This window comes from Xiphophorus couchianus, chromosome 19 (genome assembly GCF_001444195.1).
Source record: "Xiphophorus couchianus chromosome 19, X_couchianus-1.0, whole genome shotgun sequence".
NCBI lineage: Eukaryota > Metazoa > Chordata > Actinopteri > Cyprinodontiformes > Poeciliidae > Xiphophorus > Xiphophorus couchianus.
The window spans coordinates 3412631-3432163 of NC_040246.1; the positions used below are offsets into that span (position 1 = coordinate 3412631).

Below are 19533 nucleotides of genomic sequence, written 5' to 3' on the forward strand. Positions count from 1 at the left end.
ATATATAGCTAGCTATACGCCGCATTTTAATAGTAAATAGAATATAATAATATAATAAGAAACTAGATTATAAGAAAGCTAGTCTTACTGGTCTTCAAGGAATAAAATAGGACTAATTTATATCCTTTACTTTATTAATAATCATCTAAAACGCAAATAAATAAATAGGCATTTTTTTTAAAACAGCGTGGTGGCTAAAAAAATACATTATATTACAAAATGGGTTCTGTAAGGAGAGGGAAAAAAATTACCTAACAAATAGAATTTTCCCAACATACATACAGAAACATGATTCTTAATTAGCAACTCCATGCTTAATTATATTGTGTGATCTAAAATAAATGTCTTTAATGTACTAATGATTTTTGAATAGAGATGCTCCAAACATGCAATGGTCAGCCACGAAAGAAGGTTGCATATTAACATTAAGATATCTGCTAATGCAATGTTTACCATGTTTTATTTGACAAAAATAAAGACAAGGTCTAATTGCAGTCAATCTCTTTATTCTAGAATTATCATCATTTGGGGGATTTATGGAGTTAGGAGAAGGAAATACAATTTTTTGACAGACACAATCAAATCAAATAAAAAAAAATCTCCAACGCCTCTCTGGCCTGCTGTGTCAAAAGAGATTCCAGGATTTAACACTGAACCACTGTACAGTTTCACAAAATCCAAAAAAACAATATTGAAGGTTGCAACACAGTAAACTGGTGGGGGGAAAATAAGACAAAAGCATGTCAGTAAATGAGGATACAGCTTACTCAGCAGCACGAAGAAGTTAAATGATTGATCTGCACTTTTAAGCCCATTCCCTGTGGGATTCAGTCAGTCGTACCAGAAGCCATGCGAGTTCCTTCCTGAGAGAGGGGCGGCTGTTCAGCGACGCAGCACAACAAGTTAACAGCACGACCAGGAAAAGTGATTCAAATCGTGTAACCTTACGCCAACGAGGACAAAACCAACGCAAGCCGGACTCACTGCAGACCACCGCAGTCGTTTATGTTGGTCTGCTGTCATGCCTTTGGGCCCAATTATGATTGGAATGATGAAACACGTGACGATATAGTCTCTTCGCAGAAATCTGTCGTTCTTGCGACAGAAAAATAAAACTTTACGGAAAATGTCTGTAAACACACGAGATCACAATCATGGCGATGAGGGATCGATGCCACTACTATGTCTGCAGATATAGGGAAGAGTAGGGGCCAGTACAGAAATCCTATTGAATTAAGACATGTCATGTCGAGTGATAAAAATGAATCGTATTGAACATGCTCATTTTAAATTAGGTGTGATATTTCAAAAAGCTTGGGGAGAGAAAGAGTCCACACAAGAAGTAAAATTGTGAAAAATGTGTCCAATGACGACTAATTTACCTAAAAACAGGTAAATAAATAAATAAACAAACAATCCCGGCCAGTATACAGCTTTTCAGGAGGAGACGCTTGATGTTATTATCCAGAGAACAAAATATATGTTTAAAAGATTTGGAGAAATATGGAAATACAAAGACTACGGTGTGAAAACCTTAGCCCTCATATTGTAAACCACAAATCTTTTATTCTGACAATTCTTTGGGTCGGACCATATTATGCTGCATCTTCTTCCTTGCTAAAGACAAGTGGTGAAAGTTTCTAGGAAAAGTTTTCATACTCTGTGAGCTTTACTCGGTTTTCACATTTTAACTGCAAATGTCAATGAATTTCACTGAGATTTAAACTGATAGGCCAGTAAAACTACACCACAATAGTGTAACGAATGGAAATTGTGGCACTTGCACAAAAAAAAAAAAAATTCACAAATAAAAATCTAAAAAGTGTGGCACACATTTGTATTCAGCCCCTTTTAAGCGTGGATGAAATTCAGTAAATCTGTATTCTAAAGGAGAATAGGTAAAGAGTTCCAGCTATTTTTGTGACAAAAGGTGGCATCAAATGCATGGCATAATTTTAAAATAGTTTCTGTACAAAGCTACAAAAACTTTGCTGTAGTATTTTCCTCTCACTTCACAACCATGCACTACTTAGTTTTGATCTATCCTGTGAAATCCCATTAAAATTCATTGAAGATTGCGGTTGTAACGTGACAAAAATATGGAAAACCTTAAATGGTAAGAATACTTTTGCAAGGCACCGTTCCTATAAGACTGTTTCCAGTGCACATTTTGGGAGTCGGCATCCATAACGACATGATTACCTTCCACTTTGCTGACATCACGACTTATAAAATCAGTACATACTCCAAACTACACACGATATTTACTGCACTACCCAAACGTTTGCTGTGAAAATGCAAATCAGTTTAACATGCGTTTCAGTTTGTCGTCATTTCCTTTTCTGTACGCCTCTGGGCTCGTTCTGCGCGTGGTTAAATTTCTCACGTCATCTCACCTTTTGAGAAACAGAGTTGTAAAGCAGACAGAGGTGTCCCAGGGTATTAAAATCTTCTTTCCAGCATCTCTAACATGTGGCTTGCATAATCATCACCAAAAAAAAATCACCAAAAAATCAAATGGCAAGACAATGCATCTTTTTTGTTTTGTTTTTTTAGACGATTATTATGTGTTTATACCCAGAGACATTCCAGGAACGTCTCTTTCCGTGCAGCTGGTGCTAAAGCGAGAAACAGTTCAGCACGTAATCTCTCAAAACCAATCCGGATTTGTCGCTTTTGTGTTTTGCCACCGGCACAATAAACAGTTTAAGAAGTCAATACAGCGGGGCTGAGCTGTGACCTATGAAGGGGCCAATCTTAATGCTAAGCCGAACTCACAGTAACTGCACACACAACATGATGGACTCTTGATGGAAGGGAAAGGACAGATTTCTGCTCCTCCTTATTGCAGCACCTCTGTCTCTGTGGTTCTAATGATGAAAAGGGGGGGTGGAGTCCAGCTGACTCTGGCTGGAAAAAATGTTAACAGTACAAAGATCACTTGGATATAAAAGAGTAGCCAGAAAAAATGCGCTAGGTCACAGAGTCGCTAACTGAGAGAACGGCGGCTAGAACCTTTTCTCTGAGACGGTCAGAGACAGTGACCGAGCTGCCTGAGGCTCGCTGAACAGCAGCTGTTTCAACTGAAAGTGTTCACTCTTGATTGTTTGCAACCGTTAAGAAACTGGTTACTCGGCTAATGGCTTATTCACGCTATAATTCCCAGTAAAGAGATTTTCTTCTACAAAAAGATCATGAGAGGGTTCACATGACGACTCGACAGGGGTAAAAAGTATTTGCCAGCTCACAGATTTCTTCGGTTTATTTTTGCAATTTCCATTACGCATCCAATGCAATCCAATCAAAAAGGCTATTTAAACCAACCGGGTCTTTTGAGAAAATGCGATTGCCCTCCACTCTTTGGTGGCAACATCTTCCGCCACGCATTTGTAGCAACCGCTAAGAGACCTTTATGTCTTTGTAGATTAGTTTTGACCCTCTCGTCTTTGCAGGATTGTTTCCAGTCAGTCAGCAACACAAGAAGATTTTCTAGGTATCTCAAAGTAAATCAGAATAGATCGTGGCTAGTCAACATAAGAATCTTTATTTTTGATGTTTTTAGCCATTCAGATAGAGGACTTGGTGGTGTTTCCTTGGATACGCAAGCAAGCTATGTATGTTCTAAAGAGAACAATATGAACTTAATGTTTCTAGGTCTTAACCTCACTAAACTGTAAAGTCTCAAACCTATATTTGGGCGATCTGCAGTTGGACAGTTCGGATCCAACGGTTCAGTCCTGCTGAATAACCCAAGAGTGCTTGTTTGAGGCCACAAACTCTTGGCCAGAGTTTGTGGCCAAGTCCTACTGTTGTCTCGTCAATAGTTAACAGGGGTTTGTTTGTTTTTTTGCCCAGTCTCTTTCTTGTTGTTAATTCATAAACCGAGACCATAACTGAGGTTTGCATAGCCAAGATTGAAATTTTGCAGGAGTTATTTTTTTTCACCTCTTGCATGAGTTGTTGATGCATTCTTGGAGTAATTTTGGGTTAGGTGGACAATCTTGGGAAGATTTTCTATCGTTCCAAGTTTTCTCCATTTGTGGTTGATGGCACTCATTGTGGTTCTCTGAAGTGCAAATTTCTTGAATTTCTTTAAATTTGGGAATATTCAGTTGGTTTCTGTGAGCTTTTAGCCTACTTTGAGTTGTCAGACAGGTTTGGTTGAAGGGACTTATCCATGTCTGGCAATAGTTAGAATCTGACTGCTGAAATTAAAGAGGACATTTCTATTTTCATCTACTGTCAAGTTGGTTTGGGTAACTTTTGTCACTTCAGAAAGGGAATTATCTGAAAAGCAGCTTTTTTACCTATTTGGGTTATCTTTCGCTGAGATAAAAATTTAAAACAAAAGAAATCTGTAAGAGGTCAAGTACTGCGTCGCCCCATCGCATCTCCGGTTAGTTGTCTAATTTATGACATTGTCTCAACATGCAACATTTTCTCTCTTTAAGGAAATATCAACCCCAAACTCCCACCCAAAACTGACCTGTTCATCCTCTGAAATGGCCGCAGAATAGCTACACCTTAAGAAACTGGAATCAGCGATATCATCTGAAGGCCACATAGAGGTTACTAAACGAGGACTTGCCGAACTTGCGGAGATTAGCAGTTTCCTGGTAGTGTTACTATCTAGAAAGTTTTTGTTTTTTCTACAAAAGCAGCTTCGAAGGCAGGGCAGGGGACAAGGCTGACAAAGGTTTTTTTTGAATTTTTGTGGAAAAGACTAAGAATGTTACACTACAAACTTCGGATCTACAAGTGTGTACGGTTGGAGTCAGAGCCGACCCTTCGAGGTCTCAGAGTTTTCTTCCAGTCTTTCCGTCAAAGAGTCTCCAGGTTTGAAGAGTCCGTCAACAGTTCCCGCACCAAAGAGCAAGCTCACGCTTCCAGTCTCTTTTCATTCAGAGGCCAAACAGTTTGAGGTCAGTTGGTTGTTCAAAGCCTACTGAAGCCGCCGGCAACAGCGGCGTGGGTCCAGAGGTCGGCGGGCTGGCGGGCGAGCGAGCCGGTCGGGTCACACCCGGGTGTGGCGACAGCTGTGGGAGGAGCCCGAGCCGGCGGCAGCCGCGCCGGACGGCGACGTGGGGTCCTCGTCGCTCGAGTCATTCTGCTCCTCCTTGTGGAGGCCGAGGCTGATGTGGCTCTGCAGAGCGGCCGGGGTCAGCCACTCTTTGGGTAGGCAGCTCTGAAGAAAGGGGATGCAGGAGCTGAAGTAAGCCAGTCTGTTGACCCAGCGGGGGATTTCTCTTCCACAGAGCAACTGAAACAGAGGGTAAAAAAAAATTATTTGCATTTTTAAGTTTATTTCTAATATAGTGTGAAAAAGGAAGGTGTGGTTAAATGAAAAAATTGTGTGTGGGGAGGGCGGGGGGGGGCATGTTTTTTTGTCTCATTAATCAAGTTACTGTCAGAATAATCGATTAATCGATTACCAAAAACAATCCGTTAGTTGCAGCCCTAACAACTAACGATCTTTCTTCGCACAAGAAGCACAAACTTGTTCCGTTTTGTGTTGTTCAACACATGCATTTTGCTACTGTTTCCGAAGAGACAAAGGCTGATAAAAATGGTTAGCTCATTTTTATTTGTTTGCTTCTTTTCTAAAAAAAAGAAAAAAACAAGTCAGACAGAGCACAGCTACAGCCACTAGTTCAGAAGAACGCATAGGATAATTCAAATAATCAAATACCTTTTGTTCATTTCTTTGCTTTGTTTTTAAGATCACCAGCACTGTTTCACGAATATGAACATTCTTTTCATTTTAATGGCTATTATTTATTCCAAACATTTATATTTTTTTTTTCAAGTTTGAGCCTTTGTGTGCAGAGAGAATGCAGTACGGAAAACATACAGTACGTGGTATTTTTTTATGCTGACTCTCCTGTGTGGCTTCGCAGCACTTTGGAAGAAAGCGTTACATCAGACTGACCTCAGACAGCGAAGAGGAGAAGTGGTTGCAGTTTTTGTGCATTAGGTGGTAGGCGTTCCCTTTGAACTCTTTACCGAGCTCCTCCATGATTTTATCTATGTCCTCCTCTGTGAAGTCCGTGGTGCCCAAAACAATGGCCTCCCTGTTGGAAATAGATAAACAGCGTGGCGTCAGAGCGCGCGCACTCCCACGTGCCGCAATAAGGAAGCGCGCTCACTTGAATTTGAAGGTCTCTCCCAGCTCCGCCGCGTTGCCGGGGTTGATTTCAAAGATGCCGCTGAAAGGGTAGGGGTGACCGCCGTACGCGAACTCTGAAGATGATGCAAGAAGATGCAAAATACAGATTAGACGTTTCTCCCCCCAAAAAAAGAAGAAGAAGAAAAGACCTCCGCTTCTGTAATTACAGAGAAGATACCGATTAATCATGGATGTTGTAATTAAATCATTTGGGCTGGCTTGAATGCAGGGCTTTACTCCCTGTCATTAGAGCACAGAGAGTAGAGAGCAACAGCAAACTACAGAGCTTATGTTATATCTTCACTGTCACCAGGGGTGTATTTACCAGGATGTGGGGCCCTGGGCTGCACCCAGCTTCGGTGCCCGATCCACTAAGGAAGAATTCTTTCACTAATGTAAATTAAAGTACATTAATAGGTAGTCCTACTAGAATACTTCAGTACGTATGAACTGATGCTTAATAGCTCATAAATCCATATTATTCCTAAATAAATCGACGATAACTTTGTAATTGTCAAATACTTGAATATTGATATATAAATTTTTTCAAAATAATAATACAACGCACATGATTTGGGCCTATAAAGTACAATGTTTGAAAAAGTCAGCGTTTATCAAATAAAATTTTTTTAAAAACGAGTAAATGAAAGAAAATAAAAGTCTTTGCCTCTCCCAAAAGAATGGCGCCCTGGGCTACTGCCTTTCCAAAGTCAGGCCCCAGACTATCACCATATTTCTCTGTGCACAGAGCCAATATGTCCAGTTCCAAGGGCATACTGGATTTCCAGAGATCAAGTTTCACCAGAGATCCTGCCCCTCTATTTCAGTCCACCCCCCCGCCCCCACATAAACATAAACACAGAGTGAGTCAGTGGTGACTCAACCAAGAGAAATGGGGTCATGCTATGCGGAGTACAATTCCATATTCCATTTTTTTCTCTCCAAACTTCATCTGCCTTGCACAAATCTCACTATACGCCCATCACCGAGCGCAGCTCCGTGTCGCCCCAGGGCCATCCTCGACTCGGGAATGCGTAATGGGATTTCACAGACATCAAGACGGTCCTCGTCTTACCTCTGCCATAAATCTCGATGCCTGAGTGGAAGACTCCAATGCCCAGATTGGAGGTGTATTCGTTTATCCAGTACTGCGGAGAAAACGAGGAGAGAAAGACAGAGTGAGGGAGCAGCAGCTGTGCGGCAGCTCGACAGACATGTTCTCATCCTGTCACCTTAAATAATGCAGAAAAAGCACAGGCAGGATATACCAGCTCCTAAATCAAAACCCCACAATGCCTGACAGTAGCAGAGGCCATTTAAGGCACAGGTTAAATAAGAGAAATGATTCGAGTCAGCTGTTTAGATTCACATTTTTGGAAGATATGCCTTCTTTGTATTGTCACAAAGATCTCGGAGGTCAAAACAATGTGGCTGAGATAAATGTTTTAAGCCTCCTAGTTATGAGTTAGTTTCTCCTACAATAGTTCATTTCAAGATCTCTACTTAAGGATTATTGACAAGATAACCACACAAACTGTGCAGAAGGAACTGGTGCCTTCTTATAGGGCAGGGGTGACAAGGTCACTTTGATTTTGGGCCGAGAGCAAGATCATAAATGTTCTCAAAGGACCAGTTGAGCCAGAATGTATTGATAAACCTAGCCATTAACAGATTGTTAAAATATTAAAATATTACAGCTGTGTCTGCATTCAGTAGGCCCTTTTTTAAATGACATTGGAAATCTTTTCACACTAGGACTTTGTGATTGTTTTTATTTTTGTCATTTTAAGGAGTTAAAATCACTTTATTTTGTGGAGCTACTATATAAATATTTGCAAAAAATGTTGCAATATTTGCGCTACACAATAATGTTAGAGATAATAATGTTACTAAGCTAAGCTTTGTTTACATTCAATTGAACGGTCAATTGACATTTCCTCAAAGTTTAGGTAGAGATAGCTCTAAACGTTAGCCAACTTTTGATTGGGGACAGAACTGTTCGTCTTGATTTTGGGATTAACATTGAAAAGTGCAGCTAATACCCATTTTTAAATAAAATAATAATAATTTTTTTAAAAACGGTTCGAAAATAGGATTTGGATATTAAAACTATTTTTTGTGATCTAGAGTTCAGAAAAACAATACATTTTTACTTCTTCAGATTCATAAACATTCTCTTTGACAGCACACCTGGCCCTCTGCAACGGCCCTAATCTGGATTAGCGCAGACTCCTGCTCCACATTGCACACCTGGCCCCTTTCACTTCCCTCCCCAGCAACCGGCAACTTCCAGCAACATCGTTCCAACAAAGTCTGCTGCTGGATGACACAACGGAAGAGCAGGACTTCACCCGTTTATAAAACTTGGTGTAACGACAAGCGTACCACTCTCTCAATTTTTCTTTCTCATTATGATTCTGTTACCTTAGTATTTTCAATATTACAGCTATATTATGTGCCACTACACTCTTTTTGTTCGCTTCCACTAAATCAAATCTTTGCAACAACTTCAGACCTATTCACAGGTATAAAGTTTTTCATATTTTAAGGTTTTTTCTGTTTTGATGCCCTTTTTGTCAAACCCCCTCTCCCCCAAAACACTTTTTTTTAAGGAGAAAACACAGAATATGCAATATTTTCCTAAAATAAACAGAAAAGTGGAATATTTTGGATGCGGGTGTTACAGCATTGACTAATGTAAAAGACAAAAAAAATAGTAACAGCACTGGTTTTGATGCCTTATCATTCCAGGAGCAATGAGTTAAAAAAAAAAATAAGCATACACATTTTTAACTTAGGTCCCAAATTTTTATTTATTATAAAACTCTAATAAAAATTTGACTTGCTTTTTTTTTTTTTCAATTTCACTACATCAAATCTCTTGTATGACTTGGGACATACTCATGATACAAGGTTTTCCATACTTTCTTTTCATTTTTGTCCTTTTTGACATAAAACTCTATAAACTGCATTATTGCTGAAATGTGCAATAAAAGTAAACTTTGGATTTCTGTCGTGTTTATGTAGCACTGGCACTTCAAGAGTGCTACTTATTAAAAACACAACCCTTTAAAAAGTGTCTACTGTGCCATTGTTTCTAAAGTGTGTGGAAAAAATAAAAGGCAAACATGAGCAAACTCTTGTTTCCTTATCCAATAAGTCAGAATCAGTTACACAAAAGTATGGAAAATAACACAAAACCACGAGTCAAATCTTTGCCAGTGAATCAAGAAACTTGGCAACAACTCTTCTAACTCTTTCTCCATCTTCCTCGTCACAGTCTGTGAGCTTGGCGTTAGTTTTTGTCGGTGGCTGACTTTGTTGGTCGGCGTACATTGTTGTGGACACAAGATCCTCACCCACTGGTTCTTCCATGGCCTCACATTAGTTGTGTAAAACAAAGCATGCATAGATCACACGAGGCATGTCAATCATGTTTAGGTCCATGGGCCGCCTAAGAGACCCAAACCTGGCCGTCAGTCGTCCAAACATGTGTTCTATGACCTCGTGAGCTCTACTGAAACAACGTCCAAACTTTTCCTCTTGAGGGGTAGAGCCATCATTGGGATAGTCCTTCATCAAATAGGGCAGGAGAGGATAGGCAGAGTCTCCCAGGAGAAAAACAGGTACGGCTTCATCGTCCTCCACAATCTGCTTCTCCAGGGCTGGGATCTCACCAGACTCCAAGATTGTGTTTATTCTGGAGTTGGCGAAGATCCGTGCATCGTCCACACTCCCAGGCCGTCGTCATAAATCCATTATGGATCCACATGATATTTAGTCTGGTGTAATCTTATCTTCGAGGAATTACAGTAGTTGATAAAAGATTGCCACATTTTGATAAAACTTAGCATTCCCTTTGAGCCTAAACTTGATTACAAAGACTTTGTAATTCCAAACTGATGTCAGTGACATTTTCTATCCAACTTCATGCTGCCAAATAGGTTCTGTTGACTATATATATATATATATATACAGTATATATATATCTGGCGCTAATCAGGGGTCTGGGTCTAGCCAGTAAAAGAGAACTCAGAAAAACTGTCATGATTTCATTTTATTTTCCATAAAGGGTCAGATTAATTTAACAGATAATTTATTTTGATAAATGAAATAATCGTTTTAAAGTTCTTTTCATATTTACTCCATAAGCTTGGTCTCAATATTACGATCTGATCGATGATCTTATAGGGATTTAAGGTTGACGAAGGAAGCGAAACAGAAGAAATCTGTAGGAGGCAAAGACTTAACGGCACTCAGGGTTAAAGTTAGTGTTAACCTGTTACGTATTTACTAGTAGTAACAGAGCATTTCTGGAAAACACTAAACCGAAAGCCCCCACTTATGGATCCTTCAGGTCAACGATTTACAGCGAGTCACAAAAGATGGAAATGGGCAGCCATTACTTCCTGACCTCTCTCTACAGACAGCTAGGAGATAATTCGTGGAGAGACAGCAGCTCCCTCACCCACTGCTGCATCCAGATTGTTAGGCACCACGAGAAAACATGCTAAGAGTTTCTCCAGCTGCCTCTTATCAATAATAAAACACATTTCCGGTCCCAGAGTCACGCTCTTTACGCATTCCCACGGCATTACTTTGTGTCAGCTGAGTCTCGCCATGTTTCTCCAGTGAGCACCAAACACTCCGTAGGCTCTTTGCTGTTTTTATACCTGGGATGCATCGGGAGCACTCAGCTCTCGGCTTCCACGCAGGAAACAACATAACGCAGCGAACGTTTTCTGGCACCGTGGTAAATCCGACATAATGGAAACACAAATCTCATAATGGAACGCAGAGACAGTGGTGCCTTTCTCCACTCTTGTCACTCTTGTTTTTCCATGCCTTGCCGGTCCCTTTGTTGACAATCAGTTCATCTTCCTCCCTGCTGGTGTGACTCACTCCCACTGCCTTCTTTTGTTATTCTTGTGGTAAATTTTTGTGGAGGAATTCGACTGCTGCCGCCCCCATGATCACTTTTTTCTTTCTTCCAGGGCTCAAACAGCCCAATGTAACTCGTTGGTTAGAAATTAATCTGGACGTTTGAGAGTCATTGTTACTGAGACCCTTACTGCCAGAAAGTATCCAATGCTAAAAATATGTCTGGTAAAGAAGCGTAAAAAGGTCAGTGTTTACTTGGAGTACATTTCTTCAATGAAGGATGAGAATCCCACACTAAAAGGAAATACATGTTTTCCTTTTACTCTTTTTTTTTTTTTAACAAAATCACTGATAGCTCAATTACTGTGCCAACTTGTGCCAATAGGCACAAGTTAGTTTTCTCCTTTCACATTCACAGCTCCACTAACAGGTCGTCTGTGGGATGCAGGCAGTGGAGGTTCTTGCATAAACAGTGTCCTGGGTAAAGCTCCTCCTTCTGCCGCCCCAAAGCCAATCAAAAATGACCAATGTACCAAAAAATGGCCTCTTTATTCTCAGCACCACGCAGGGGATCCTAACTATGCGTTGACTTCTTGTGCATAAAAGCAATAGAAAACTTGTAAAAGACACAACTGGTAAGTTCTATTTTTTTTAGCGCTCCATTTCTAATACAGCCCTGAGTAACTGCCCATATCCCGCAGATCGTACACACACCACCCATCTATAGTTTATTCAAGCGGTGCACTGATTAATCACTCGCGACGCAGCTGTTTCTCTCTGTAGCTACAACGCTACATGCTAGTTGTGCCAGCGGATGCAAATGCATGTAAAAGCTTCTTCACAGGCATTGCCAATAGGTTATGACCTATTACTGCTTCGAAATCATGATTTGTCTTTTTCGAATCTTCATCCAATCATACCGATTTGCAGAAAATTAAGCAGCTCCTGCAATGACAGGCTGTAAGTCATGCATATGATCCACCAAGCGGGACAGTATGCGAAAAGCGAGAGGTGCGCTCAGGTCTGAAGGAGGACCCCTGCCTTTGAGTCGCGCCCGCAGGACTGAGGACGCAGCAGCAGCAGCAGCAGCAGCAGAGGTCAGAGAGCCGACAGAGAATCATGTTTCACAGCTTCGACCTCAGAGTATAAATAGGCTTTTTTTTTTCCCCCCAATATGTCTTCTCCGCTTTCTTGTGAATGAACCCGAAGAAAGAGAGGACGCCGGTAAGACTTTCCCCAGTTCGTGAGGCGTTTCACGGTTTTCAACTGGGCCGTTGGCTCCCTGTGCTCTTGTGTTTTGTTCTAAGACTGTGTGAGATTTTTAAACCATCTAAGAAAAAAGAAGATACAATAACCTTTAACAAGATTCTTGTCCCATAATTTCTTTCTCTTTTATTTTGACATCAAAACCACAAACTCTATTAAACTTAAAAGGGGTTTTATGTGACAGAATTGCACTAAGGAAAATGGCACAGTTTTAAAGATTAATGTCTGATTTTGCAGTATTATCCTCAGCTGCAGTTACGGTTGTAAGTACCATCCATGTACAATCTTGATCAAGAAAATTATAATATCCATTCTGATGAGGCTGGTTTATTAGAATAAAAGCACCTTTTAAGTAAGTATTAAGCTCGCTTTTCACTTAGCCAACATTTCTATATTAAAAATGTTTTTTCTTAATTGGCCTGATGTAATATTCTACTTTTAAAAAATCGTGTTTTTATTAGCTGTAAACATCCATCTATATAACATGTTTCACTTTTTGTGATTACGTTCCTGAAATAAATGCACTTTTCAACAAGACTATAGCTGATCGAATGGGTTGTCTGCACATCCATGCAGCATTTTTGCCATTTTTCATTGAAAAATGCCTCCAACGCAGTCAGATGAGATAGAGAACATGCATATAGGAACATCAGTTTTCGCGTCTGTCTACGGATTCTCGATTAGATTAAAGTCTGTAGGCCACTCTGTTCATGCTGACAGATTTTCCCACCTAAGCTGTGCTATTTTTTTGCAGTGATGTGACGTTTTAGGGTTAAAACTCCCGCACAACTTTCTGCTATGGTTGGCCTTCATGATGTTGATTGTCCATTGATGTTCTCGTGACAAACTCCCAAGACCTTCATCATTTAGCTGCATCTATACTGAGATTAAATTATTCATTAGGCGAATTCTGAAGACTTGTCATAGTGGATTAAAAAAAAATGCACGCCACACTTTTCAGATCTATTCTTTTCCTTTGCCACTTTTAAGTACATCAAGCTACATGACATTACTGTGATGTTGGTTGTAAAATAGTCAAGACGTGGAACAGTTCATGTATTTATGTCATTACAGGAGTTTCCCCATAATCAAAATAAGTGCGAATAAGCAAAGGTGTAGCATTTATGAGGCGAGTGCTGTGCTTACCATGTCATACACGTTAAGGATCACAGGTTCATTGGCCATGGTTCAAACCTGAGCCGGAAGGACAAACGATCCTTTACCCCACGCTGTATCAGACGGTCAGCAACCCCCCCACGCTCCTGTAAAGTCACCGGGGCTCACGACAGGCTTCAGCTCATTCCCCCCCGCTGAGACACCGCAATCATCTCCCGAGGTCAGGGGGAAAAACACACACACAAAAGAAAATCGATCGCGGCAGTAGATGTGATTAAGCAACAACAAAAAAAGCGGAAACTAGTTCTTCTTAATACATCAGATCAGAGCCGATTCTGTGATTCGTACGAGGAGTAAAAAAAAAAAAAAAAAAAAAAGGTGGGGGATGGAGGGGGCCTGCATGTGCTGAAACCCGAAGCGGGCGCCCTCCTGTCATCATCGTGGGCGAGAAGGCGACAGCACGAGCGGCCTGACGTTGTCGACGAAGGAGGCGGCGGCGATGGGAGCATTTCCACTCGGTGCGGGGAGAGGACTGCTGGCCCGCATGGGCGGTTAATTACATCCACAACCCCGGATGAGGAATTTCACCAGCGAGCATCTCTGGGCCGGTGCTGGAGGTGGAAGAGGAGGAGGTGGCGGTGGTGGTGCCGCCGGACCGCATCCAGAACCCTGTCTTTCCTGGGAGGAGAAAGGACGCGCGGCTCAAACAGCCCCTGCGACATGACGCGTCCACCGACCTGCTCCCTCGCTCACCGGCTCCATGAGGCGGGCTCTTCGAGCGCGTTCCCTCGCAGCGGAGACGCGTCCGTGTCAGCTGCGCGGCTTGGACCCAGCTCTGGCTCTGCCTCTCTGCCTGATTACATCATTTCTGCCTCCGAGCCGTCCTCCAAACAGCTGATGGGAGCCTGAGCCGCTGGTGGGAGGCCAGCAGCGCATTTGGCCACGAAAGGCGCCGTTTGTTTCAATCAGACGAGCTCTGTGGGGGAAATTCAGTCAAATTTCCGCTTCGTTTAAAAAAAAAATTAATAAAATAGGGTTAATGGAAGTAATACAAATTCCGTTAGATATTCGCCTTTTATTGTATAAGACGTGCTGAAATAGTGAGAAAAACTGTATGTATCAAATCACGACCTATAATTTAATATGAAAGTACAACTAGTTTAGCAGCTGCCCTGTCAGATCCAAAACACAGTGGCAATCCAGGGGTGGTACTTGAATTTATGAGGCCCTGTCCAATGCCCTCCTTCTGGCCCCTTAAATAAATGGGCTGCACAACCCACACAGACACTTCTAAAACTTGCTTTAATTTTTTCATGGTAAGAAATTATTCACTTACATAACTTGAGACATTTAAATAAAAAACAGTGGATATGACAAATAGTTTTTCAATCAGGCACAAAAGAGCCTTCTTTATTTTTTATTTTTTGAGAAAGTAAATTTGACAATGCTGTTTTATTTTAAACTTCATTGACAACTTGAAGATTTTTTTATTTTTATTTTATGCTGAACTGCGCCCTCCACATCATGCCGCCCTGGACAGAAGCCAAGTCAAACCCAACCTGGGGAGGCTACCAACTTTTATTTTGACAATATCGAATCAGCATGTGCTATAAGCACTTTGATGCAAACTGCTGTTCTGTTTAGTTTGTCTATGTTGATGTGTCTGTCCCTATCAAATAAACCTAAATTAAATTAAATTCTTATTAAATGTTATTTTTCTCTTGGCTGGTTTTTAATAGATCAACAAGTATCTTTTTCTGGATGTTGCTAGCAAACGCAGGATTAAATCTAGCCATTTATTTAAGTTTTACTGCTTGATCAGCAAACATGTCTATTTGAGACAGTAAGTAAAAGTAATAAAATCCTGTTTGTTTTTTTAAAGTGGGAGGTATAAATGAATGTCAAAGCTCATATATTACTATAATTTTCACTTTCAATCAATAACACACAACAAGTATTATCTATCAAAATACTTCTACAATTTAAATAAAGCAGTAAACACTATAGGTGAATTAAACAAATTTTATTACATGTCTGCATGTCAAACAGAATATTTGCATAACTTAGTGCTTGTGATTTTCTTGTCTGTCATACTGCACATATTCACAATGTCTCATACGAGAAATGTATTTACATACAATTAGCCACATATAGAGATGGCGATGTGATTGTTGTGACCAGAAGAAGAAAACAACAAAAACATTCATTTCTGTTCAAACTTGTTTCGGAACCGCTATCAGAAAATCTCCATGATTGTTGCTTTAGTGCAAAACGTGAAAGTAGTGAGTTAATTGCAACACTGTTGTTAGTCTGAGGCAGGAATGAGAACAAACTGCTCACAATGAAACAAAACAAAACAAACAAAAAAATAGATCCCTTGTACAATCAAAACATCTCCATTTCAGAAATAAATCAAGATATATATATATTTTTTTATTATTGAATTATATCGGCAAAAGCTGGGTTAAATGAGTGACGAGAGCACCTCCGAATGACGCGAGGGAAGAAAGTGCATCTCCGTAGATTAGATTACTAAAAACCTTAATTCCATACATAAATTCAGAAAGTGAAACTCAAAATCTTTTACACAAAGTGATATATTTGAACAATTGATGCTAATTTCGACAATCATGGCTTACAGCTGATGGAAACCCCATCAGCTGTACGGGTTTTTGAATAGTAACGTACACAGAGCACAGAATCCAAGAGAACTGATGAGACGTTAAATGGAAGGAAAACATGTGGAGGAAAATGTCACACGAGCGACTGAGAAAAGCACAAATACCTGCTTTGACGACCAAAATGTGATTGTTTGGTCGGGACACTTGGCTCACCTAAACCCCTCAGAGAATCCACGAAGCACTGTCAAAGAGGAAAATAGACAGAAAGCCGCTGTGACAGTGACCGAGGCTTCCTGAACGCCTCGGCGGCAGTGGCTGGTGGCCTCCATTGCGCCGACGCAGTAATTCATGCAAATGGATGTCCGGCACTGAGACGTAGGGAAACCAACTGTTTGTTAATACACGTTTCCTGAATCGGTCTGACATAAACTGGCCTAAACGCATGAGACACTGGTCTGATGAAGGATAACTGGGATACTTTAATTTACAGAGCCACACTGTTATTTACAACCGTTAAAACTTTAGACAAAAGGAGGAGGGGGGGGGGACACACTAAAAAGCAATTTGTCTTCATCTCCAGCTGAAAGTAGTCCCTCGAGTAATCTCAGATTTTTTTTTTTTTTTTTTCAGGTGGGTCTGAATACAAACCCTGGCTTGTATCTTACGATTATCTTGTAGGAGTTGGTCTCAGCACTGAGGAACGCGGCGGGCTCTCTCGGCGCACAGGGAGAGCTCTGCGCGGCTAACGCGACACGGCGTTTATGTTTCACCAATGACTCGATTATTCCGACGTCTGTCCATACTTTTCGTTTGCTCTCACCCGCTCAGAGAGGGAACCCTTCACCTCAATAGGGCACACATTTCTTTGCATGACACAACTCCGACGATAAGAATGGGTCCTCAAGAAGCTACCATTAAATCACAGAATACGCACGAATATGGAAATGAAATAAATCGGGACGCCATTACCTGCCAATCGGGAAAAGGTCGACCGTTCACACCGTCTGCTTCGTGGAATTTTTTTTTGGCATTTAGCAAAGTTTTTGATTCTAAAACAAACATACAGACATCGTCAGCTTAGATACATAATACATATATATATTTTTAAAAAGCCTATTTAAGCCGTTTATAAAGAGCTACTACAACAATGATCGACACGGCTCCAGCAAATAACGCCAGCATTCCCAGAGTAGACGTGGAAGGTTGGCGATTAGGTTTGGAGGCGGCTGGTCCGTTACTTAGGTGAGACTGAAAGACAGAAAAAAAACAAACAGGTAAAACAGAGCTGAGCTGGAGGGGCAAACACAAAAAAAATCACATAGAAACAGGGCTGGGCAAGAAATAACATATAAAGTCACTCTTTAAACTGATTTTGGAGAGCAAAGTTTAATTTCTGTAAGACCGCGCTTCAGTCATTAAGGACAAATAAATGACTACTTCCAAAATTTTATTTAGCTATTTGTATTTCTTCCGCCATTTGTCTGTTATTTTCGGAAATAAAATATCAAAAACAGAGATATTTTTAAAGCATTATTGGATGTGAAAACAATTAGAACAAGTTTTTGTGTAGTGCAGAGGCACATAAATTTTTATTCAAGTATGATTTAATAGTCTGTTCGGATAAAAGAGGAGAAATAGTGGAGTTACATCTAAAAAGCAAAGGAAAAAAAAAACAAAACAAAAAAACCTGAAAAATCAGAATATTTTCAGCTACCCTTTTCATAACGCGGAGCTGGACGTTCTCCCCGGCTGACCGGAACAGTTCCACCACTTCGTGGTGGTACCGGTTCTCCAGCGAGGCTCCGTTTATCTGCAACACCCACATGACAAACACAGAACGCTGCGATCAAATATCTGTGCGGCCAGACGGCAGTTAATCATTAGTTTCACTTTTAGGTCAGACTGCTAGATTTCCTGAAGTATCAATACCCTCCACGATGCACAGTTTTGAAAACTGGGGAAAAAATAAAATAAGTGTCTGCCCAACTTACAGTGTCTATATAAAGTATTCTCCCCACTTGGACTTTTCACACATTTGTTGCTTTAAAATAAAAATAAAAAACACAAATAAATCAAAAAATCAGTCATGACGAACACAATTTTGCTATTTTTGAAAAAAAAAAAAAAAAATTACCAAAACAATTGAACAACCGCAGCTACCGTGGGATAGTTTAAACGAAACAATAGTCATGTTGGTAAAATTGCCCAGGCTTAACTCTACAATACGGAGCATCTCTGGCCAGACCTGTGAAAACATGTTCTCCACCTAATCTGATACAACTTTAGGTACTCTAAAAGTGAAAAAGAAAAGAAGGAAAAAATGCAATGGAGATCAAAAGTTTGATCGTTTCATCACTTCCCTGCCATTTCTGCAACTAAGCACAAGTTCACGTCGCTCTCTGCACTTAAAATCCCAACAGAATAATCTTAGGTTTGTGGCCGTAACGTGAGAGAATGTGAACAATTTAAAGTACTTAAAAAAAAAATTTAAAAAAAGTATATATTACCGCAAGAATTTTGTCTCCCTCTTCCAGTCGTCCATCTAGTGCTGCTGATCCACCTTCTTTGATTCTACTAACATAGACGCCATTATCATTCACGATAGATTGCTGGTCGATGCCCCCAATTATATTAAACCCCAGACCTAGAGAAAACAGGAAGTAAACACAAAGACCTAAAATCAATCAGCCGGCCTGGTAGCAATACAAGCAGCAAACATCGAGTGTAGCTGTTAGCAGAGGAAGCTGCTGACCATTACATGCATCTCAGTGGACCAGAGTTCAAGCGAGTAGTGAGGAAGCGCCATCTTACAAAGTTTCAAACAATTCAGCTTTAAAATATTAACCGACTGGCTTCACGCGGGGAAACAACCAGCTTAGTAATGCTACTTTTTTTTTAAATGGGGGGGGGAACTCAAGTTTTTGCCAAGTTTGTCTTTTCCAATGTATTAAACTGAAACTCTGGCCCCTGGCAGCGTCCATAAGCAAATAACAACTTTGACACAACGAGACAAAGTAACACGGGAAGAAGTTCGACTTTCTAGATTAATTAGCCTTTAGCTCCAGGTTGCGTAGCAGATTGTTTTAGGGGGGGGGGGGGTTTCGGTGCAACGTAGTCAGCTAGCATCGCCACCACGGTTTGCTAACTGTCCGACAAAAGCCTTCTCCTTACCTGCGGGTCCTCGGTTCAGGTTTATATCTACAAGTCCTGGGCGGGAGTGCAACGACCCGTTCATTTTTGCCAATACTGCAAGGGATTAAAATAAGAGAAGATAGGGGGGGGAAACAAACTATTTCTCTGAAGGTGGACTCATTGAAGAGTTTCGATTTTTCTTCGTCCGCTGCGATCAGGTTATGTATAACTGCTGCCCCCTGACGGGAGAACAGGGAACTGCAGGCTGACACATGAATGAAATTTAAAGCAGAACAAACCTCCCATACCTGTAACATGACATTTATTACAACTTGCAACAAAGTTAAACCG

The 19533-nt window shown here is 40.7% G+C and overlaps 2 protein-coding genes across 2 annotated transcripts; both read right to left on the reverse strand.

Moving 5' to 3' along the window:
• Positions 1–489: 489 nt before the first annotated feature.
• On the reverse strand, positions 490–17131 carry LOC114133751 (deubiquitinase DESI2). Its single transcript, XM_027999823.1, has 6 exons — positions 17020–17131; positions 13460–14405; positions 7242–7314; positions 6147–6240; positions 5930–6071; positions 490–5260 (listed from the first exon to the last, which is right to left on the reverse strand). Exons 2-6 carry the CDS (start codon positions 13496–13498, stop codon positions 5015–5017), a joined length of 594 nt encoding a protein of 197 aa, XP_027855624.1. The 5' UTR covers positions 13499–14405; positions 17020–17131; the 3' UTR covers positions 490–5014.
• synj2bp (synaptojanin 2 binding protein) lies at positions 15438–19400 on the reverse strand. Its single transcript, XM_027999824.1, has 4 exons — positions 19222–19400; positions 18558–18694; positions 17765–17860; positions 15438–17298 (listed from the first exon to the last, which is right to left on the reverse strand). The coding sequence occupies exons 1-4, from the start codon at positions 19283–19285 to the stop codon at positions 17164–17166; spliced, it is 432 nt and encodes a 143-aa protein (XP_027855625.1). The 5' UTR covers positions 19286–19400; the 3' UTR covers positions 15438–17163.
• Between the last annotated feature and the right edge of the window lie 133 nt (positions 19401–19533).

What these genes read in the sequence shown, in the direction of transcription:
- synj2bp (XM_027999824.1), bottom strand. Translation starts at nt 19,285, where the DNA reads ATGAACGGGTCGTTGCACTCCCGCCCAGGACTTGTAGATATAAACCTG. An exon ending in CCTGAACCGAGGACCCGCAG is followed by an intron (nt 18,695 to 19,221) that starts GTAAGGAGAAGG and finishes TGTTTTCTCTAG; the next exon opens with GTCTGGGGTTTAATATAATT. An exon ending in AGCTCCGCGTTATGAAAAGG is followed by an intron (nt 17,299 to 17,764) that starts GTAGCTGAAAAT and finishes TCTGTCTTTCAG; the next exon opens with TCTCACCTAAGTAACGGACC.
- LOC114133751 (XM_027999823.1), bottom strand. Translation starts at nt 13,498, where the DNA reads ATGGCCAATGAACCTGTGATCCTTAACGTGTATGACATG. An exon ending in CATCGAGATTTATGGCAGAG is followed by an intron (nt 6,241 to 7,241) that starts GTAAGACGAGGA and finishes CATCATCTTCAG; the next exon opens with AGTTCGCGTACGGCGGTCAC. An exon ending in GGAGAGACCTTCAAATTCAA is followed by an intron (nt 6,072 to 6,146) that starts GTGAGCGCGCTT and finishes TATTTCCAACAG; the next exon opens with GGAGGCCATTGTTTTGGGCA.